General features: G+C 43.2%; 1 protein-coding gene across 1 annotated transcript in view; it reads left to right on the top strand.

The window, feature by feature from the left end:
- KIF5C (kinesin family member 5C) overlaps nt 1-23,181 on the top strand; it is a 68,335-nt gene that overhangs the window by 10,160 nt on the left and 34,994 nt on the right. The window contains exons 3-11 of the mRNA XM_082763463.1: nt 1,379-1,452; nt 5,792-5,896; nt 8,307-8,355; nt 9,245-9,300; nt 10,231-10,318; nt 11,750-11,874; nt 12,658-12,762; nt 13,111-13,259; nt 17,340-17,488. Coding sequence (XP_082619589.1) covers nt 1,379-1,452; nt 5,792-5,896; nt 8,307-8,355; nt 9,245-9,300; nt 10,231-10,318; nt 11,750-11,874; nt 12,658-12,762; nt 13,111-13,259; nt 17,340-17,488 — 900 coding nt within the window. The remainder of the gene's footprint in view (nt 1-1,378; nt 1,453-5,791; nt 5,897-8,306; nt 8,356-9,244; nt 9,301-10,230; nt 10,319-11,749; nt 11,875-12,657; nt 12,763-13,110; nt 13,260-17,339; nt 17,489-23,181) is intronic.

The raw sequence follows: 23,181 nt of genomic DNA on the forward strand, positions 1-23,181 counted from the left end.
GGTACCAGGGGCTGTCTCCTCTCCTCGTCAGCTGGCAGATGGTGAGCTAGCTGTTACGTGGCAAGCCTTGCCGCAAAAATACCCTCTTCCCTGCCGACCACTGACCTTTTTAGTGAAGGACTGCGGGGTCAGAGGGGACGTCTCGACATGACCTGCACCTTGTGGGGTGCCGCTGTTGTGTGCTGTCACCTGGGCTGAATGCAGCTTTGCCTCGGCATTTCAAAACACTTGCTTTACTTTCTTGATAGGCCTCATGGAAAAAAGTTGCATATGTCATTTTAATTGACTTAAAATGGACTGATGACTCTAGTTTGTATGACTGCAGACAGCAGAGTCTGTCTGTCCCATTGCAGGTCCCTCCTTTACTGCTCTCTCAGGCCCCGAGGAGCTTTGCCCAAGCACTGCTGTGTCGTGCAGGAGGTCCAACCTCTGCCTTCATGCAGTCCCTCCCTCCCCTTCTCCATGTAATGAGCTCCAAAATCCTTATTCAGTCTTGCTGTAGTGGAAATGTGGGTTGATGTTGTGGTTCCCTTTGAAAAATAACTCTAATCCTTTCCTTTGTATTCATTCACTGTCTTTGCAATCATCTTTCTTTGTTTTTTCTCTCATTGTTTTTTCACATTTGTTTCTTCTTCATTCTTTTGTTTGTTTTTTTTTCTAGTGTGCCTTATTCAATTCTTCTTATCTGGACTGTCTACATAAGTGCACAGGGAGATGCAAATAAGGAGATGATATGTATGCCTGTAATACATATGACACTGTATATAATAATACATAATTTAGATGTGTATATCCAGGCCATGGGGTGGTCTTTCTGAGCAGGTTGGTGAGAGCAGCACGGATTTAGTACCACTGGTTTTTAGCCTGAAGGTTTCTTCTCATTCTTTATTAGCACCTATAATAAGTATTACGCTGTAATACAATAAAAAATATTCATTCTGCCTTGATGGAAGTAGATTTTCAGCAAAGTTAATTCCTGTTTCTGTCTTGTTCAGGTTGTTGGCTGAACTGTTGGGTGTTAGTGGTAGAAAAATTGTGAGTTTGTGTAACTTTCTCAGTGATATGTGATGATTTAAAATGCAGGTAATTAAATTTTCTCTTTTCCATGTTACACAGCTATATTGGATAATATGTACTGTCCTTTTTTAAGTTATTGTTATTTGTTCAAGAAATTGAGAGGGACATCAGTAGTTCTGCAATTCTGTAGTTTAAATTTTATTTTTTTGCCTTAAGGTAGCTAGTTGCAGTGTATTTTTTCCATTCTTTATTGCACAAACTATTTTCTGATTGAGCTTCGGCATTTTAGAAGACTCAAAGCGCTGAGAGTCCAGCTTGAAGATGTCATTCTGAGTTTTAATTGTTTTCCTCGTTCTTGCAGATGTTCTTGAAGGCTACAATGGTACAATCTTCGCTTATGGCCAGACATCATCGGGAAAAACGCATACGATGGAGGTATGTTGGCAAAATTAAATCACTTTGGTAGCAGAGGTAGAATTGTACGTAGCGTGTACTCGAACAAAGCTGCTAGCTGCAACACTGAGCTGTGAGTGGCATATAAAAGGAGGCACAGGTATGGTGAGCTTCTGCTGCTTTTTAAGCTGTGGTATTTCTTTCAATACGGAGCTTTTTCCAGAGCCCTCTACAGGTATTTAGCTAAATGAACAAGTGGTGAGTGAAAAGCATTAACTATAGCTTGTCCATATTTGACGTAACAGTTTAGATATGTTGGTTTTTAAATGATTTGAGTGAGATTTGTTAACCCTCAAATGAAGGCAGTACTAAGGGTAGAGTTCCCTTGCATGCAGGACTGTGAAAACACACGGCTTGGTTATCGGTCTTCTCATTTGTGTGCCTCTCCTGGGAATACCACTCACATGCTGCGGCACAGATGGATGAATTGATGAATTTGGAAATTGTTGCTCTGGGGGAGGAGGGTACCAGCTCCTGGTGGCTGAAGTCCTAACTCTGTTCCTATTTCTGCTACATGAAGTGTAACAGGGTAGTTTTTTTTTTTCATGTGTGTGGTTTCTTTTTTTTTTTCTCCCCAGTGTTCTGCTAGAGACATGTAGATATTCTGGTCTCTTCGTGTACCGGGAGGATTATTCAGACATTTAATCCTAGCATGGGATTGTTCCATCACTGCACTTTGCAAGCTGTGTGTGTTTCTTACAGCGTTTCAGTCAATCTATGAACTTGAAACTGAAAATCTACAACGAATTACTGCTAAATGAAATGAAAGGAGGGGGGAAAAAAAAAAAAGAAAAGCTTTCATTTGTTTAACAGCATCAGATGGTTTTGCTACATGATTAACACGGCTGACCTAGCTAACCCGAAGGTTGAAGGAGAAGGAAAGCAATATTCTCCGGAGGCAATAGGCCCTGATGAAATTGCTGTTCAATTGCCATGGTTGCTCCTTTGCTGGAGGATGCAATAACTGATGCCTCGTGTCTAATTAAGTCTGTCCTTGCCTCCGTTGGAGAGTGGGGCTGGGGAAATCACTAGCTCAGCCCTCACAGATGGCGCAGCGACTGAGTAATCCACCCGCTCCGTGTACTTAAAGCAAAATGTCTGCGGGGCTCGAGCTGGTGCTTCCACTCAGCACGGGGAAAGATCTCCTAAAGCCAATTTATACCCAGAATTACAAGCTGTGATACAGAAAATTACTGTAGAAAAATGTCTGTTTTATTGTTTTGATAAAGAAGAAGTTGTCATTTTTAAAGTGGAATAAAGTCTGTATTTGGTTTTAATCCCTCTTTTAACCTAACATCCTCTTGTAACGTTGCTGTGGCATGTTGTGGAGGAAAAAATAGTCTAAAGTTGAAGAAATATTAAATCCTGTAGGTAAAGCTGTTGTGGAGGGTTTTCTGTGAAATGGGGAATGCTTCACAGTGTCAGTGTGGAGCTTACCCAGGACCTGGCTGTGTAACATAACCAAGAAAGGCTTTCTGACATACATGGGCCTTTCTCCTCTGCTAGACAAAATGTTTGCCAAGCTGCACAGCAGAATAGATAGCTTGTTAAAAATATATATATGCATTTCCAAAAGGTTACATTGATGGGCTTTAACCTTCTAGCAGAGTTTTCTATAGTAAGGCCCTGTAGGTGGTAGTTATGTCAGTGTCTTGAACTGAAACAGCCCTGAACCAATTGTTACACAGCAGGAGCTACAGCCTGTCTTCTGTATTTATATGTGGAAGTTGCTGTTATTCAGATGAGAGGCTTTAATGAGCAGAGAACTCTGTCCTGGTGCTTTGGGGGAGCTTACTGACTGCAGTGTCAGCCTGACAGCAGCAGCACGTTTCTCCAAATGCTTTCTGAGGTCACAGATAAATCCATGAGAGTTTTCCTCTCCAATTTTCCCAGTGAATAGCTTACTGTTACCTTTCCCTTCCAATTTATGGTCTCTGTACAATTACTGATTTATTAAATCAGTAATTTGTTCATCATGAAGTAAAACCAATTGTTTTTTCAATGTATCCTGGAGTTGCAGGTTTTTAAAGCAGTGGATGTGTCTTTGATTCACTGATGTTGCTACTGACTTAAATAGTGAGAAAGCCCATGAAGTTGCAGGGATGGAGTTACATGCACACCTAATCACTCCTTACAAATCACCTTACTTTTTCACTTCAGTGGAAAGTGCATGTAGTACAGAGCTTCCTGAGGTTAGGAGGACACGTAACTGAATACTTTGAGTTGCCACCTCCTCGGAGCCCAGGCAGTGACTGGGGATACGTTTACCCAGCGCAGCGGTGCCCAGCTTGCCTCACCTCTCTGCAGGAAAAAAATGACAAATCTTTGAATTCTCACAGCTCTGGGGTTCAGCTAGCAACCCAAGGCACGCTCCAAGAGACCCTTTTCCATTACACAGCAGGAGGCACCGTGTGGCTCCTGTGCCTCTGGTTCTGTAGCTGCCTTTGCTAGCTTGGGGTTCTTGCATTAGTGGGGCCACGCCTTTGGTTGCATACATGAACAGTGGAGAAATACCACCAAATCTCTGCTTATCCTAGTTTAGGAAAAGCTCCTTTATCCTTTTGGGGAAAGCTGTCTCTGTGCAGCAACACAGGGTGGGGAGTCAGTAGGTTTTGGTAGGACATCAGGGACTTCTCCAGCGAGGAGGAGTGAATGGTGTCGAAGCTGTGCTGTGGTGTCTGCTCAATACCAGCGTTGCATAAAGGATCTGAGCTTTGTGCAATGAAGTCTTTGCTGGCAAGGCAAAACAAAGAGCTGGGTTTTGTTTTGAGTGTGCTCATAGGATATTTTCCCCCCTCCATCAGGGATTTAGTCATCATCCTCTTTTCCAGTTTTCTTGGTCTGCAATTTGGACACCATATATTGTACAGCAAGGACTTTGTAGGTTTAGCAGAGCTGTATATGGTGTAGCATTTAACTGCTTCCACTGCAGAAGTTAATGTTATTTGTGCAATATGAATAAAATATTGCTGGTTTAGGTACAGCTGAGTGCTGCTTTATAGGGAAGGCAGTCAGCAAAGTAAACGGTTGCTCTCTTTCAGCTCCTTCCCCCCAAGATGTGTAGTTCAAGGGGAGAAGCCTAGTAATTGCTTTAAATTCAAGCTTGGAGATAGAGGGAGAGAGAGAGTGTCAGTTCTTCGTGGTTAATTTCCTTCAACTTCAGTTAAATGCTTAGAAGCAGACTTTCATTTCAGCAGCTTTAGCATAAAGGAAGGGATGCCCGGGAAGACCACGTTGTGGTATGCCAGGAAAGGCTGAGTGTGACCCCCTCAGTCACAGGCATGCACAACTGGGAGACGTCTGCATGCGTGGCTTTCTTCCCGTGGTGCTAAACATTTCCTGTTCTTCAATCATTTTTAGCAATTCCCGATCAAATCCAAATTCCCATGGTTCAGAATCGTATGGGCACCCATTAGATTTTTAATAATCCCCTACCAGGGTTTGGAGTAAGATGCTTGATGGTGCTGATGCTGTCGGTAATACTTGGAGCGTTAAGGTCTTGAAGATCAGAAGGTAAAGGATGATTTTGAGACCCAATGCTCTGATGGAGCATTTACTAGAATGCTTCTTCTTGCGTATTTATGCAGTTTCAGTAAATTTGTAGAAATAACAGTCCAGTGTATGCTGTAGTCAGAAAGGGTTTTTATTTCAGGTTAGTGTTTTTATTCAGTTTTCAGCAGGTGTTAGTTAGTTTTCCTGTTGTACCAGAGTTTTTTCAAATTGAGCAACGCAACTAAAAGGAGCCCTGCAGCCAGGGCACTTGTTGTTTTTATTTAATATTTAGTTCCTCAAAGACCAGAGGAAGGTAGTTGTGCAAATTAGCATGGGGAACAGTGCTGTGTGTAAGGCACAGTTGTCTGGCAGCAGGCCGAGCGAGCTAAAATCAGAATATATTACTCTAATCCCCAAGTCCCCACAATGCAGCTTTCCCGTTAGCTTTTATTGGCAAAAGAAAAGTGCGATGCTTTAAGGCTTCTTGTTTCTGACGTGTTTCCAAATAGCTGATTTGTAGCAGGGAGCACCAGTAACCGTCAGGGTGGGTTGTTTGTGTTTGTTCCTCTCCCTTAAGCCAGAGCATGGCAATGCACGTAGCAGCAGGACAGTGTGCTTCACACGAGAGGTAGTGGCTGACAAAGCAAACAGGTGCTCTGCTGGGTGAGGAGCGCCAACTTTGAATCATTCTGCCACCTTTTATGTGCACTTACATGAAGCAAATCCCCACGGAGCAGCAGGCGTGTTTGCAGAGCCCCACCGAAGGAAGGTGTGTTTGAACAAGGCTTTACAGTTTTTCCACGTTACAGTTTGCTTTCTGCCTCCGCAGGGGAAGCTGCATGACCCCCAGCTCATGGGAATCATTCCAAGAATTGCACACGACATCTTTGATCACATCTATTCCATGGATGAAAACCTGGAGTTTCACATAAAGGTAATTCGGGATGGCACGTTATATAATGGGCCAGGTGCAGGAAAGCTGCGCTGGACGTGCGGTCTGCATTATGGTACAGCATTTGCTGCAGGATTTGTCCTTTCTCCTCTTTATGATTCAAACAACTGGTGCTTTACCGTGGACATTTATAGGAAATAACCCAATGCAATTAGTAGCCTTCAGAATTTTTTTGAGTGTATTTTTTGCTAGGCCACTGATTGCCGTGTCTCTCACCATGGTTTATAGGCTAGGCAGCAGGGTGGGAAAGCATCATGAGGACGAGATTATTTCACTGCAGCTTCTTCAGAGACTGTGCTACAGCTCCTCCAGTTATAACCACAAATACCACTCATCTGCATGGCATTTGAGAGAGTACTGGAGTGTTGTTCCTACCTCAAGCACACAGTGTCCTCTGTAGTGTGTGGGTTTGAAATGGAGGAGAGCTGGCTTTAGGCATTTATACCGAAAGATGTTCTGAAGTCATTTTTACGGATGGGCTTCTTAAGATGATGGACTTGGTTTCAGTTTGAACAGCTAATAGGATTTTCCCTGTCCCTGTTGTGATCCCAAACACACGATCTCTCAAATCCTCCGAGTGACCTTTTCGTTCCTACTGTTCATCCAGCTCCTGGGGAGTTCTCCTCTGTCCCAAAGGTTAGAGGATGAATATTTCTGGGCATGAATTTGTTGATAATCTGGCAGAGTACCTCTGCACCAGATAATGATCTCCTGGAAGGGCGAGGTCACTTTGTACCGAGAGCATTCACAGCAGCGCCTGTTCACATGCGTGCTCTTGAAGTACAGACGGAAGAAGCAACCTTATGAAGTATGAATAAACCACTTAAATATTTGAACAGACCTTAGTTTGTAAAATATTGAGCTCCTCAAGAAGAGACACCTATGAATTTTCATGAAAATGGTTTCCAAAGGAGTGACACTGATTTCTTTTCATCATCTGTAAAACGCTCCTGTACCTATTGCCATTCTACATGATAGCGTTTTGATACCGACAGCCGGGGACCCCCTTGTACACGACACCAGGCACAGTCAATTCCTGTCCCAGCAGCAGATTATCATTTTATAAATCACATTCTGCCAGCACCGAACTGTTTCAGCGGTTTCCCATCACGGTTGACATCTATGAATATTAGAACAGAAAAGCTGCCTAAGTAGCAGTGAATGAGTGAGCGCTTATACAAGGAGCTGTCACGTAGAGGGAAGCACGTTCTGTCACTGGCAGCAAGAATGGAGCCAGACTGCCACGCTCTCTTAATAACTAAGCCAACTTTGAAAATTAATATCATTTTTTTTTCTCCCTCTTTAATACAGACTCATTTAGAACAGGGAAGGGAACTTAACATCTCCTGTGTACGCTGCTCGTCAGCAGTGTGTTAATAGGATAATAAGAAGGCACGTGAGATGAATCTGGGTGAACCACGTTGGTGAAATGAGTGGTCCAGGAGAGGGCTTTAAATGGGACACAGATGAAGCAAATGCCCAAAATTGAAACGTCTTTATTTAATAGTGATTGTCACACAGGAAGATCAACTCATCAATTTTAAATCTATCTATATATACATTTATTTTTATAAGTTTATTTATATAAATATATATAGATAGGTAGATTTATTTTTCACATGAGATAAAATGATACTTTACTGGGTGGCTAGAATTTACTGATACCTGGACTTTAGCCATTTAGTATTTAGTTAGCTAAATAATCCCTGGATAAATCTCAGTTGTGGTGCAGTTCGGCACCACCCCATAGCACATTTCTGTTTGCCTCTGTCGGAGTTGAATGCCCTTTTATGTAGATAGTCATTCATTCATTCTTTCTCTCCTTAAACATTTTTTTTTTTGAGGACAATTGTCTCTTTTTGCTACAGAAAAGCTCGTTTTTCATTTGCTTTTTGAGACTTGATTCAGGGAAGAACTTTTACAATATGCTTCATTGAAAAGTTTAATTTATTGAATGTTACTTGGGCTTGTGCTGCTGGTTTGTTAAACCAGTGAACGTGCTGCGTGCTTCTGTGCTGGTGAACATCACCGTGCCTCTTGCGCTTGTCAAACTGTACCCTCGTAGTGGTGTAGCTGTAGCAACACAATATTAGATGGGTTGCATGGATTCTGTTCAATATTTATGTCAATTTTGCCTGCGTCAAAAAATAATGAGGAAGTTTAGATTTTTCTGAAGCTTTTGTATGTCCTTTGGTGATGAATCATTGATAAATAGAGAAAGGTCGATCCCATGCCAATCATTTAAGAATACAAGTGCATTCATGAGCACGACGTAATTCAAAGTAGGTGGGAGATGGGTTTTATTTTTAGGCTGGTGCTTTTTATTTCGACATGTATTTAAACATAGGTAGAAACATTTTTTTAATTGGAATGTTTATGATTATTTAATTAGGTTTCCTACTTTGAGATTTATTTGGACAAAATAAGGGACCTCCTTGATGGTAAGTTCTACATTTCTCATGTACTAAATGTTTGGTTTGCTCTAGTGTTTTCTTTCCCCTTACATGTTGACTCAGTTTAGCTGAATGATTTAGATTTAAGCTGTGTGAATGGGTTTCTGAAAGAGAATTCTGTAGTTTAAGTCATCTGACTGTTGTGAACCTGCTCTGGCAGTGCTAGCTTGGTTGTAAATCAGTGAGTATAGAGACTTACAGAAGGGGCTATATCTGAGCCTTGCTCCAGTGGATTTTAGCATACCCTGCATTGGGAATGCATATTCTGATAGTGAAAATGTAATTAAAATCATTTTTAATAGCTTTTTTTTTCTTTTTTTTTAGTTTAGGATACTTTCAATTCAAGTTATCCTCCCCCCCGCCCCCTTTTTTTGGGTGCTTTGCTTCCTTTAGGTACAGATTTTTGGGAGATACCTCTGTCTCTGTTACAATTTGTGTGTGTATGTGTGTGCCTTATGTCAATGAAAGTAATCTATACTTTTAAAAATAAGACTGAAGACAGAGAAATGCATGCTAATAGTAACACAAAAAGAACATCTATTCAAGTATTTTTTAATTCCAGTGAGATTTTCTCTTTCTTCTGAAAATTTTGTTGGTTTGAAGAAAACCAAATTGTCCTGTGTTGGTTTCATTAATACAAGCCATAAACCAAAGGTCTGTTCCATAAGGTTACCTTCAGAGAAACAAGTATAAGATCTCCAGAAAAAGAAACAAGATTTGCATACAGAAAGTGTGATAGTTGGTAAGGATTAGGAAATGCCTGCGCTCTTCATTTACAAATGTAATATATTCAAAATGTTCGTGTTTGCCTGTCACGCGTATAGCTGACACACATTACCCGTGGAATATTCCTCACGATCTCCCTGTTTCTTTCTAGTGTCAAAGACAAACCTCGCTGTACATGAAGATAAAAACAGAGTTCCGTATGTTAAGGTACAGGGAGGATTTGATGCTCAGTTTTTCATTCTCTCTCAGATAACCACTGCATGCATTTATTTATGTATTTCCATTTGTATCCCGGTGTGTTTGCTGAGATGATTCAACTGACGTTCAGTTTTGAACGCTCAAGGAGCATTAGACCCTGAATTCAAACAGTTTCCTGAAATATTAATGGGCTTGAATCATTTGTTTGCTTTATTTTACTGACTTCAAGCATTTACAAGTTGTTACAGTGGTGTTAAATTTTAAGCATTCCTATTCCCGTTCCGTGTTGGGTACCAAAGAGAACATCTTGAAGAATTTTTTGTTTAATAGTTTGTTGCATAAGTGCTGTATTTTGGAACAGATTCTCGCAGTATTTTAGAACAGATTTGTTGGGCTAGGAATTCACATAAATTGCTTTATGACTTCCTGTGACCTCACTTCAATGTCATACACTTCTTGTGGACATACGTGAGCCCTAATGAAATACATATAATACTGTTCTGGTTATTCTGACCCCGGAGAGAGAAAAAAAAAAAAAAAGTAAAATGATTCCCTTACTAATATGTTGCAGTAATGCAGAGAAAGAGGCCTCTTTGTAGAGTGAGAGAGAAGAACCCTTTTGGGTATGTGGTCTAACCCAGATTAGTAATAGGAATATGTGCTGTATAATTCCACGTGTGCTAAGCATAGGGGGTCTCTTCTGGTGCATGTTAGGATTTGACTGGGTATTGAATTTTGTGAAAAAATATTCTCTCAACCTATCCTATCAACTCCTCCTGAGAGTCATACAAAGGCAATTTTGGTCCATCACCTTGCTAATAATCATAAGGGATGCTGATGATTCTTTTGCTTACCCATCCATGCTAAATGTTCTTCTTGACAGCATTTGAGTACCAGTATGCCTCTAAACTCTTCTGTGTTTGATTTGCATATTTCCAGGGTTGTACAGAAAGATTTGTATCTAGTCCTGAAGAGGTTTTGGATGTGATAGACGAAGGGAAAGCTAACCGCCACGTAGCTGTAACAAGTAGGTATTCTGTGGGCACTTCCCTGCCTGAAAGGTCTGGGTCATTGTTGCTTCCTAGTGGTACACTGATTCCTAATGGTCACAAAGTGTGTTGAGTTAATTGTGTGAATGATCTGATGGTGCACAGATTTTAATATTTTAAAATTAATAGAATTGTTCTTTTTTACAGTTTTACTGATTACAGTAACATTTGCTACGAGAACGCCTGAATTTAGCATACAGCATTTGTATACGGTATACAAAAAAGCCAAAATACCCCTTTTTTCTTGCAGTGTTGATACTTCAAAACTACAAATAAATGAGCATGTGTTCATATGATCTTCGTGCTACAAGTCAAATCTCAGAACAATTCATTGATCAAAACAGAAGGCAAAGACTGCAGAGCGATTATTTTTGTTCCAGAATAAGCTCCTGTGCTCTGTGTTTTATCAGTGCTTGTCTGTTTAACTCTGGTGACTTACCCCAGTGAGGCAGCAACTTGGACAGAGTTCCCATGATAGGAAAACTAACAAATCTTCCTAAATGGAAAATAATCACTTCAACCTGTCCCAAGTTTGTTGATATTCTGTGCTACATGCAAGCAGGTAGTATTGCAATGATGGAAAGGGCAGGTATCTTTTGGCTTGTTTCCCAATTAATGCTTTAAGATGTCTTTGATCAAATCAGGGAGATTGAGTTACATGCTGAGGTTCTGCCAAATTTTGCTGATTTCTCCCATTTGCATCACTGGGAAAGTGAATGGGAAAAAGACTGTAGTGGAGTTTATAGTAACAGAAATAGAAAATACAGAGGAGAAAGTGATTGATTCTTAACGTGTTGGTTTTGCTACTGTATGAAAACTGCCCAGCTTCTTTTTAGTGCTTTGTAATTCTCTTTATATTTTTTTTTTGCTCAGATTAAAATTCTTTCTCTGTCCAGAATGCTGAATACACATTCTTATCACAGCTCTGTGTCTAAATAGCATCTATTATATCGCATGGGGGTTTTGTGTGTGCACACTGTATACTCATGAAGAAACACAAAGGAGAGAACCTTTATTTTCTTCTGTATCTATGAAATGCTATTCTATTGTACTTACTATTTTATTTCTTAATACTATTTCTGGTCAAGTTTTGCTGCTTAGGGGAAAAAAATAAATTATGTCTTAAGAAAAGGAAGGGGAGGGGAAAACAAAAAAGCTCATTTTCCAAGATTGTTATTTATCACAAATCTGGTTAATTTAGGTCATGACAGGAGAAGTAAGAGCTCATTCCATGGTCTTTGGGTGATAGCTGCAGCTCTTGGTGTAGACACTTCTGTCCAAGTCTGGACTTTCCAGAGAATGGGCTCTTATTTTGGAGTTTGTTAGCCACAGGCTAGCACTGAAATAGAATTGCCTGTCAGATTTTAATGTCACTTAAACAATCCTTTTAAAATGTGATTCCTGTGCAGATATGAACGAACACAGCTCTAGAAGTCACAGTATCTTCCTTATTAACATTAAACAAGAGAATGTGGAAACTGAGAAGAAACTCAGTGGAAAACTTTACCTGGTAGACTTGGCTGGAAGCGAGAAGGTAATCTGTCTTCGTGAAGTGGGATCACTAAACCCACCATGTGAATCTGGATCAGTCCAGAACTGTCTTATCTTACACGTTAGCATTAGTATGCCAATCCTATTTTTCTTTAATATGGGGTGCATAAAAGGAACAGATCAGAATCGTTTATTGGTAAGAAATGGAAAGAAAAGCACCAAAATCAACAAAAAGGCAAAAATCTGCAATATATCTTCATTTATAGGCGGGGGGAGGAGAGAGAGAGGGGAAAAATGACCGTGGTGCAGGCTAAAAAAGTGCTCTTCCCACAATACGAGGCTTCTCAGCTGAGCCACCCTGGGGCTGCAGTTTGTGGACCAGCAAACCTTGCGTATGAGCAAGGGGATGCTTCTTCTACTCTGACATTCTTGGTTCATGCAAGCAAAATAAAAAGCCAAAATACTTTTTTTGTGTGTGGTGTATGCAGTGTGACTAGGAGTGCCCTGAGAATGTAGCTATGGTGTCATTTGCAGCCCCCCCTGTATGGACAGGCTGGTCTAGAAAGTGGTCCCCAAGTGCCCTCAGCAGCTTTTCCCTCACCAAAGTAGGGGCAAACTTGACTTTACACTGGAAGAAAGGCAGGCATATTGCAGGCTTCTGATACTAAAGTGCATGTAAAATCTCCTCCTTCATGCTGAGGATAAGCTCGCTGTGTTGTTCTTCCAGGAGCATCTTTAATTGTTGCACTACCTCCACCTGCGTTGTAGCTGTGTTTGTCCAGCCTTGTGGTAGCTAAGCCTGACTGTTGCTCGCTCTCTTTGGTAGGTCAGCAAAACTGGAGCGGAGGGCGCTGTTCTTGATGAAGCTAAAAATATCAATAAGTCTTTGTCTGCTCTGGGCAATGTGATATCTGCCTTGGCAGAAGGAACTGTAAGTAATCCCGTTTTGTGCTGTTTCGGAATAACTTTCTATTTGTCTATCTTTATCGTGCACATAAAAAATAAGCTAATGTTTCAGTTCAGAAGGAGGAAAATCTTAGCTTTCCAACCGTAAACCAAAAATGCTTTTAGTATTCTACTAAAGATAAGAGACTAATTGTCAGTGATACCACTTGAGTGGTTATCCAGTGCAATACATCTTAGCACAACCAAACCTACTGCGCTTCAGATCTGTGTGCTTCAAAGCCCACAAAGCCTGTCCTTGTTGACTCACGTTCTCTGTTATTTGTGTATCACTATTTTAAAAACTGTTCATCTATCTTATTTGTATTTTGATTAGAAAACTCACGTTCCGTACCGAGACAGCAAAATGACCCGAATACTTCAGGATTCCCTAGGTGGCAACTGCAGAACCACCATTGTGATATGCTGTTCTCCTTCTATTTTCAATGAAGCAGAAACGAAGTCGACCTTAATGTTTGGACAACGGTGAGTCCTGCTTGGCATCAAGCTAGATAACATTGACCTGTGCTCTTCCATATATTCTGAAGTAGATGTGCTGAGGGGATTTAGATGAGAAGGCATTTCTAAGTATGGAGGTTGTGGTTTCTGGAGTTGGTCAAAAAATAGTAGTGGAGAGCTTGAGGAAACTGTCTCTTTATTCTCTATGGTACCAGAAAAATAAATGTTAATGTTGGCCAACAGCTGCGCTACTTAGAAGCTCTGCTAATTTCTCATGCAGAAAGTACAAAGTGTTTTAGGAGTTCTTTGAAGTTTTATGGGGAAGATAATGGTATTGGGCAGTGTTCTGGGGGCTGACTTTATCTGGTAGTGCTCTTGATGCTTTTAAGATGTGTCTTCTCTTTGAATGGCATCTCAACGATTCTTGTTATGGTTCCAAAAACCAGTAATTATAACTATTAATTAAGAGAAAATGAAAAATGTGGACTCCGAGTACTGTTGACAATTTTGATAGATTGCTGTCACAGCTGGCTGACATTTTTATATGTTTGGGGTTTCTTAACAATTTACTAACAAGTCATCAGGAACAAGCAAGGATAAAATAAATGTGGAAGTGGTCAGAGAACATTTCTCTTGTGTATGTATTCATTGGCAATAGTCACATGAAACAAATCTGGCAAGGTTGCTAAAATAGGTCAGGCTCGTTTCGTAATTATTGCTTTTGTTGTGACGGATGAGAACTCTGATACTTTGGAAAATCACTCCCTTTGCTTTGTATGTGTTTATTTGTATAAGAGCCGACAGAAAAAAATACTAGCAATTTGTGATTGTTTGAGATTATTTGTTTAACAGCTTGCACTTTGTCTTTGACAGTAGGTTCCGTTTTCCACTTGGCATAATTTTTACATTAAAATCAACACCGTTAGGGAGCATTTTATATTGGAAGGTAAAATCGTGGATAAAAGATTAATCTGACAATCTTCTATTAGTTCACCGCCCCACTTTTAGCCTTTAATGTGAGCTTTTCCTGAGATTTTAGTGAAGGAAGATGATTCATTTAGTGCATTCACTAAGAGCACATAAAAATACAGAATGGGCCGTGAAGGGCAAACAGATTCAGCTGGGTGTAGCCCCTCTTAATGAGCAGGTCTGAGGATTAGGGCTGAGGCTGCAGGTTAAGGCTGGAGGACAGTTCTGCAATGCTGTCCCAATCTGGCATTGCCAGAAATGCTGTTAACTTGTCAGCTGCTGCTGGGATTTGTGGAAGGCCGGGTAGGACCCGTGTGCTGCAAGCCAGGTAGCTGTAAAAGGCATGAATTCCTCTGAGCTCTGCTTCCTATGGCATGTAATGAAATATGAAGTGGTAACAGCTCTGAAATATAACGAGTTGCAGTTCCTGGTGGTGGTGAAAGTTTAAATATTTTGATGGTTCGCAGTTTAAACCTCCACATGTACAGCTTTCTGACTTGAGATGATTTCAGACAAGTGTGAATCTCGCACCTCGGTAAAACTAAAGAGCAATCCCAAAGTTCCTGCTAATTCCTTCTGGATAAGTGCAATTAAGCAGCTGAAGTGGCATTTCATTTTCAACCAACCCACAGGTACTGGGTCAGGGTTCAGCCTGCTGCCTGTTTCGTTGAACTCTGCTGGTAAAGTTTGGAAGTAAAAAGAAAGGTGAGCTGTAAAATGTCACAGTTCAGAGGAAGGGGATTAAAGGGCTGCATAGCATGTTTTAGTGTGTTTATTTTAAATCTCTATGTTCATGAAGGGACTTGCTTTTGGTCTGTAATGGATAACCACACTCCAGGATCTCTGGGAACTTGAATGCGTGGGTACAAAAGGAAACGTGTAGGGGAAGTCCAGCTTCCATCTTCTTTCAGCTTACATTTCTCTTGGTTTCATTTCTCTTTTCAGTAATCAGTAAAACTTGCCTTTCTGTTCAGAAAGCAGAATGATTTCCAGACTCACTCTCTACACCTTGAATATCAGAGCTTTGAGCTGACTGCTGAAAGCAGCATGGGGAATTTACCTGCTAAATGAGCTGTCCATCAAACTAGAAGCAACCAACTAGAATATAGCCACGTACTAGATATAGTTAATGCTCTGCTAGGAAGAGGAAGGGGTTTGTCGTGTTAATCCATAAAATATTCCTTATTGTGGACTAGGACGTCAGCTGAAGGAACTGGGAAAACAGTTAAATGCTTTGTGAGAGTGGTTGGCTGGGCTTTAATGCGGTGGCCTTTGTTTTTTTCCTGCTTAAAAGCTGTGGAGTTGTGCTGAAACACGAGGTCCTGGGGAGCATTTAACTGTAAGGAAGGCACACGCTATACAAACACAGTGGTGTCTGTCAGCAGCTGAATAGGAATATTGCTGTCTGCGGGACACAGTTTCATTTACGGTCTCTTTGGCTGTGGTGTTTTGTTTTCCTGGTGTGACACCGTTAAGGGCTGAATAACGTTAAAAGAAAGGAATATGACTCACGGCTGATTGCTGGCTCCTCCATTTTTCCTAGCAGCGAAGAAATATCACCACTGAAATAGGCGTTGGGAGTAAAATTCATCTTCGCGGGCCCAGCTGTGCTAATCAATAAGTGCTCCTCTATTAGCAACGACTTCTTTTTGCTCCATCTTTTTTGTGTTTTTATGTTGTTTTTAATTGTAGTTACTAGTAGATGCTTCATCCATCGTTAGTGTAATGCAGGTGATAAATTCCATGGTGTGGCATTTTTTCCCCACTGCAGTTAAAGGAGTGGAAACCTGAGCCAGGCTTTTAGCAGAATAATATGAAACAATTATGTAAAAGCTACCCATTAGGCGTCTGCATCCTCTAAAATCCAGGGTGATTTTAAAATTCTTCTAAGGTAATAAAACTTGTGCACAGCACATACTGCAAGTCACTGGAGTATGAGGCACACGTGTGGAAGCGCTTCCCTGCTGCCACAGGAAAGCTTCAGGATTTTAAGTAATTGGCCGTATTTAGAAGATGTTTTGGGATCATTAAGTGGAGCTGCAAAGAAAAGAAAGAGCAGGGGCCCTCCCCAAGGGAGAGGCAGTCAGTGTATCTCTAGCTGACACTTAGAGCTTGTCCTGTGTATTGGCATTTCAGCCTCTACTTTACAACCTGGTGCTGGGTTTCTCTGTTACTCCATTAATTAAAGAGAGACTGAATCTCTGATGTGTTTGATAACACTGATTCATTCTGGAAACACTCAGGGGCTGAGCAGTGAGGAGCAAAGATCTGAAGTTTTCTTTCATGCCCATTTGTTAGTTTTTTTTCCCCCCTTTTGAAAGCAGTTTTGCTAGAGGAGATGCTCTGCATTTTTTCTGCTTGTCCTGCATTCGCTAGTGCCATTGTTTGTGTTCAGCTGCAGCTAAGCAGTTTCACAGCAGTGAGTGGTGGTGATTGTTCGAAGGGTTTAGGTTTGGGGATTTGTGCCTAGGGTTGCAGTAACCAGTGTTACTGCTCACGGCAGCAGAGGTCGAGCTCCAGCTTCCCACTGCCAGCCTTCCAGCCAAACAATACCCCAGTTCCCCAGTGGTGACCAGTGGCTCTCCTCTCCTTCCCTCCTTCCAGCCCCAAAAATGCACTTAAAAATGCTGGTAGGCTTTCAAGAAGGATAAATTTCCATATCCCTACCTCACTGCGTTGACATCGTTCATGCCATAATGCCTAAAATCCAGCTCAGTTGTGGTGACAGAGTTTAAGGGATAGTCAGGACAAGCCTGTGGTCAGATGCTCAGTGGGATACTGAGCAATTCATCCCAGAAGGAGCGGAAAATAATGAGGTGACACCTTACTTAGCAGAGCAGTAATGTCCTTATTCTAAGAACAGTTTTCAGAGCTTTTCCTCTTACAAGAAATCTAGAGAGGCAGATCCATGCCTTACTGGAGGCTGCTGGATTTCAAGGCAGGAAGATTACTCCTGAGGCTTCAAGATAGTAATACCACTGAGGTTCTGAGAGAAGATTGAATTGTGACATTGCATTTCAGAAAATAAACTGCAAATGCTTAGTGGTTTCCCTTTGTGTAATAGAACATTTTCTGAATCTCTACCATTACGTTGAGATACAAATTGCAAAGCCACTGACACCTATTTCTGTTACTCAGAGCCAAGACGATCAAGAACACAGTCTCTGTGAATCTGGAGCTGACTGCAGAGGAGTGGAAGAAAAAGTACGAGAAGGAAAAAGACAAAAACAAGAGCCTAAAGAACGTTATCCAGCATCTGGAGCTGGAACTGAACAGGTGGAGGAATGGTAAGTATGGAAAATAGGGACGGGTGTTTGTCTTCATATTTTTATGTTACATGTGGTTAAGTCTTACCTTAAATCACTAATTCTAAACTCATTGTTCAGAGTTGTAGTTCACTTTTGTGTTTGCGAGGTGTATTGAGGAAGCAGAACACGTTCCCCTACTTGTGGTGGAGAAGCCAGACAAATCCTGTGTTATTTCAGGACTGCCCAGCGACCACGTGGCTGCTCAGTTTGTGCTGGGGCTCCCTGGGGCTGTGTGGATGTCCTGGTTTCAGTTAGCACAGAATTAATTTTCTTCCTAGTAGCTGGTGGAATGCTGTGTTTTGGCTTAGAATGAGAAGAGTGCTGATAACACCCCGATGCTTTAATTGTTGCAGAGCAGTGCTTATACTAAGCCAAGGACATCTCAGCCTTTGCTCTGTCCTGCCAACGGGCAGGCTGGGGGGTGCAGTAAGAGCTGGGAGGGGACAGACCCAGGACAGGTGACCCAAACTAGCCAAAGGGGTATTCCATACCATCTGACGTCATGCTAAACAATATATAGGGGTGGCTAGCCGGGGGGAGGGGGCCGGACTGCTCGGGGTTAGGCTGGGCATCGGTCAGCGGGTGGTGAGCAATTGCATTGTGCATCACTTGTTTGTACATACTATTATTACTTTCGTATTATCACCATTGTATCATCATTATTATTATTATTATTATTATTTTCCTGTCTTATTAAACTGTCTTTATCTCAACTCACGGGCTTCACTTTCCATTTCTCTCCCCCGTCCCAGAGAGGGAGGGGGGAGGGTGAGCGAACGGCTGCGTGGTGTTTAGCTGCCAGCCGGGTTAAACCACGACAGTCTTTTTGGCGCCCAACGTGGGGCACGAAAGGTTGAGATAACGGCAGATCTGACCAGAGTGTGTTAAACTAAAATTGGTATAAGTATTAGACCTGCTTAATAGTCACTTGTCATAATGCTGATTGCTTTAATCTCAACTGTGCTGCGCCTGTTTTCCAAATTGAGTATTATAGCACGTTATTTTCCGTATGTGCTCTCTGTCATGTTGTTTATCCTCTCCGGGCCCTGGTTTCAGACCATTATGGTACTGTGTGTTGTATCAGTGGCTTATGAGATGATGAAATATCTGGCCATGACTCTAACCTGGTATTTGTACTCAGTAACATCTTCGATTCTATACTTTGGAAACTGTATTTTGGAAACTATTAGCAATTGTATCTGTTGCCTTTTTTCATTAGGGAGTCAATCTGTGGAGGGGAAAGGGGAAGATAATTTTTCTTACTTGATCACTCTCCCTTTCTCCTTCACCACCCCTGTACCCTCCTTGATCACTCTCCCTTCCTCCTTCACCACCCTCTTATCCTCCGAGTTTATTACAATAGCTCTCCAAGATATTGAATATCCTTGGGATACTCAGACCAGCATAGTCCTGTTGTTCTGCCTCCTGAATGCACTTCAGGTTCTGCTTAAAGTTAAACAACTACTTAGGAAGCTCATCCGGAGATCTGCCCGGAGGCAGTATAGTTGTGGGTGGCAGGGAGTATGGGAGGATATGGGCAGGCATCTAGACCAGTTGGCACCCCCAGTGTTTTGGAAATTCACCCCTGAACAAGTGCAAAATCCTCAAAAACTGGCAGAATGCTTGAATAAAAGGTGTCGCGATTCGGGAAGTTCCAAAGTAACACAAATCATTGTAACATGCTGGGGCCTGGCTTACGCCTATCGAGCTGCCATGGATACTGCTATCAACTTAGTGACAGACCCTGCGGCCACTCCAAGTCCCGTGACAGATCCAACGGCCACTGTGACCCCTACGGTGGACTCTGCAGCCGCTCCAGTCCCAGCTCCTGCAGCCGCTCCAGTCCCAGCTCCTGCAGCCGCTCCAGTCCCAGCTCCTGCAGCCGCTCCAGTCCCAGCTCCTGCAGCCGCTCCAGTCCCAGCTCCTGCAGCCGCTCCAGTCCCAGCTCCTGCAGCCGCTCCAGTCCCAGTTCCTGAAGCCGCCCCAGTCCCAGCTCCTGAAGCCGCCCCAGTCCCAGTTCCTGCAGTCGCTCCAGTTCCAGCTCCGGCCGCTACTCCAGTCCCAGTTCCTGCAACTGCTCCAGTCCCAGCTCCTGAAGCTGCTCCAGCTCCAGTACCTGAGGGAATTAGCCGTACGGGAAGTGATTTATGAGGATCCAGACCTCAAACAAACATCCACAGATCCAGATGAAGTCAAGTGTACACGACCCATGTGGCGGAAGTTTGTACGGAGTGCACCATCATCATATGCCAGCTCATTGGCAATAATGGCCTGGAAAGAGGATGAGGAACCCACAGTGGGTGAAGCGGCTAAACAACTCCGGCAGTACGAAGAAAGTCTCTCCTCTTCCTTACAGGCCTGCGTCTCAGCTGTGGAGAAACTTTCTGAAAAGGTTCACCAACTTGAAGAGAATCTATTGTCCTCCCCACCTGAACCAACCAGTGCCCACCGACCAAAGGAGAACACTTGGGAGAAACTTTCTGAAAAGGTTCACCAACTTGAAGAGAGATTATTCTCCTTCGCACCTGTACAAAGCAGTGTCTCAGCTGTCAGGGGTAGGCGTTCACCCACACAAGGAAGACGATATGGTGGGTACTCACCCCGTGCCACCCTGTGGTTTTACTTACGAGACCATGGAGAGGACATGAGAAAGTGGGATGGAAAATCTACCGCGACCCTAGAGGCACGGGTACGTGAGTTGCAAAAGAAAACAATCAGGAAAAAGGGAGTCTCCGAAAAGTTTGCTGCTCCAACTTCCAGCAGACAGTCCTTCAAACACAGAAACGAGGAAGATTCTGACCAGGATTAGGGGGGCCCTGCCTCCAGCCAGGGGGAGGAAAGGGACAATCGAGTTTATTGGACTGTGTGGATTCGATGGCCTGGCACATCACGCGCACAGAAGTATAAGGCTTTAGTAGACACCGGTGCACAATGTACTATAATGCCATCGAGCTATAAAGGACCAGAGCCCATCTATATTTGTGGAGTGACAGGGGGATCTCAGCAGTTGACTGTATTGGAGGCTGAAGTGAGTCTGACTGGGAATGAGTGGGAAAAGCACCGCATTGTGACTGGTCCGGATGCTCCATGTATCCTTGGCATAGACTATCTTAGAAGAGGATACTGCAAGGACCCAAAAGGGTTCCGGTGGGCTTTTGGTATTGCTGCCTTAGAGACAGAGGGCATTAAACAATTATCTACCTTGCCTGGTCTCTCAGAGGACCCTTCTGTTGTGGGGTTGCTGAGGGTCGAAGAACAGCAAGTGCCAATTGCTACCACAACTGTGCACCGGCGGCAATATCGCACCAACCGAGACTCCCTGATTCCCATCCATAAGCTAATTCGTCAATTGGAGAGCCAAGGAGTGATCAGCAAGACTCATTCACCTTTCAATAGTCCCATATGGCCAGTGCGAAAGTCTAATGGCGAGTGGAGACTAACAGTGGACTATCGCGGCCTGAACGAAGTCACGCCACCACTGAGTGCTGCAGTGCCGGACATGCTGGAACTTCAGTATGAACTTGAATCGAAGGCAGCCAAGTGGTACGCCACAATTGATATCGCTAATGCATTTTTCTCCATCCCTCTAGCAGCAGAGTGCAGGCCACAATTTGCCTTCACTTGGAGGGGAGTCCAATATACCTGGAATAGGCTGCCCCAGGGGTGGAAACACAGCCCTACCATTTGCCATGGGCTGATCCAGTCTGCACTAGAGCAGGGGGAAGCTCCTGAACACCTGCAGTACATCGATGACATTATTGTGTGGGGTGACACAGCAGAGGAAGTTTTCGAGAAAGGGAAGAAAATAGTCCAAATCCTTCTGAAAGCCGGTTTTGCCATAAAACAAAATAAAGTCAAAGGACCTGCACGGGAGATCCAGTTTTTAGGAATAAAATGGCAAGATGGACGTCGTCAAATCCCAATGGATGTGATCAACAAAATAACAGCTATGTCTCCACCAACTAACAAAAAAGAAACACAGACTTTCCTAGGTGTTGTGGGGTTTTGGAGAATGCACATCCCAAATTACAGTCTGATTGTAAACCCACTCTACCAAGTAACTCGTAAGAAGAATGAGTTTGAATGGGGCCCTGAACAACGACAAGCCTTTGAACAAATCAAGCAGGAAATAGTCCATGCAGTAGCCCTTGGGCCAGTTCGAACAGGACCAGATGTAAAGAATGTGCTCTACACTGCAGCCGGGGAGAACGGCCCCACCTGGAGCCTCTGGCAGAAAGAACCTGGGGAAACTCGAGGTCGGCCTCTGGGGTTTTGGAGTCGGGGATACAGAGGATCTGAGGCCCGCTATACTCCAACTGAAAAGGAGATATTGGCAGCATATGAAGGAGTTCGATCTGCTTCGGAGGTGGTCGGTACTGAAGCGCAGCTCCTCCTAGCACCCCGATTACCGGTACTAGGCTGGATGTTCAAGGGAAGGGTCCCCTCTACGCATCATGCAACTGATGCTACATGGAGCAAGTGGGTTGCACTGATTACTCAGCGGGCTCGAATAGGAAACCCCAGTCGCCCAGGAATATTGGAAGTGATCATGGACTGGCCAGAAGGCAAATACTTTGGGATATCATCAGAGGAGGAGGTGGGTCGTGCTGAAGAAGCCCCACTGTACAACCAGTTGCCAGAGAATGAAAAGAAATATGCCCTGTTCACTGATGGGTCCTGTCGTATTGTGGGGAAGCATCGGAGATGGAAGGCTGCTGTATGGAGTCCTACGCGACGAGTTGCAGAAGCTGCTGAGGGAGAAGGTGAATCGAGTCAGTTTGCAGAAGTGAAAGCCATTCAGCTGGCTTTAGACATTGCTGAACGAGAAAAATGGCCAGTTCTCTATCTCTACACCGATTCATGGATGGTAGCAAATGCCCTGTGGGGATGGTTACAGCAATGGAAGCAAAACAACTGGCAGCGTAGGGGCAAACCTATCTGGGCTGCTGCATTGTGGCAAGATATTGCTGCTCGGGTAGAGAACCTGGCTGTGAAAGTACGCCACGTAGATGCTCATGTGCCCAAGAATCGGGCTACTGAAGAACATCAAAACAACCAGCAGGTGGATCAGGCTGCTAAGATTGAAGTAGCTCAGGTGGACCTGGATTGGCAGCATAAAGGTGAATTATTTATAGCCCGATGGGCCCATGACACCTCAGGCCATCAAGGTAGAGATGCAACATACAGATGGGCTCGTGATCGAGGGGTGGACTTGACCATGGACGCTATAGCACAGGTTATTCATGACTGTGAAACATGTGCTGCAATCAAGCAAGCCAAACGGTCAAAGCCTCTTTGGTATGGAGGACGATGGCTGAAATATAAATATGGAGAGGCCTGGCAGATTGATTACATCACACTCCCTCAAACTCGCAATGGCAAGCGCCACGTACTTACAATGGTGGAAGCAACCACCGGATGGCTGGAAACATATCCTGTGCCTCATGCTACCGCCCGGAACACCATCCTGGGCCTTGAAAAGCAAGTCCTATGGCGACATGGCACCCCAGAAAGAATAGAATCAGACAATGGGACTCACTTCCGAAACAACCTTATAGACACTTGGGCCAAAGAACATGGTATTGAATGGGTGTATCACATCCCCTATCATGCACCAGCCTCCGGGAAAGTTGAACGATACAATGGCCTGTTAAAGACTACCTTGAAAGCAA

Source organism: Aythya marila, assembly GCF_965140915.1.
Source record: "Aythya marila genome assembly, chromosome: 6".
Lineage (NCBI taxonomy): Eukaryota > Metazoa > Chordata > Aves > Anseriformes > Anatidae > Aythya > Aythya marila.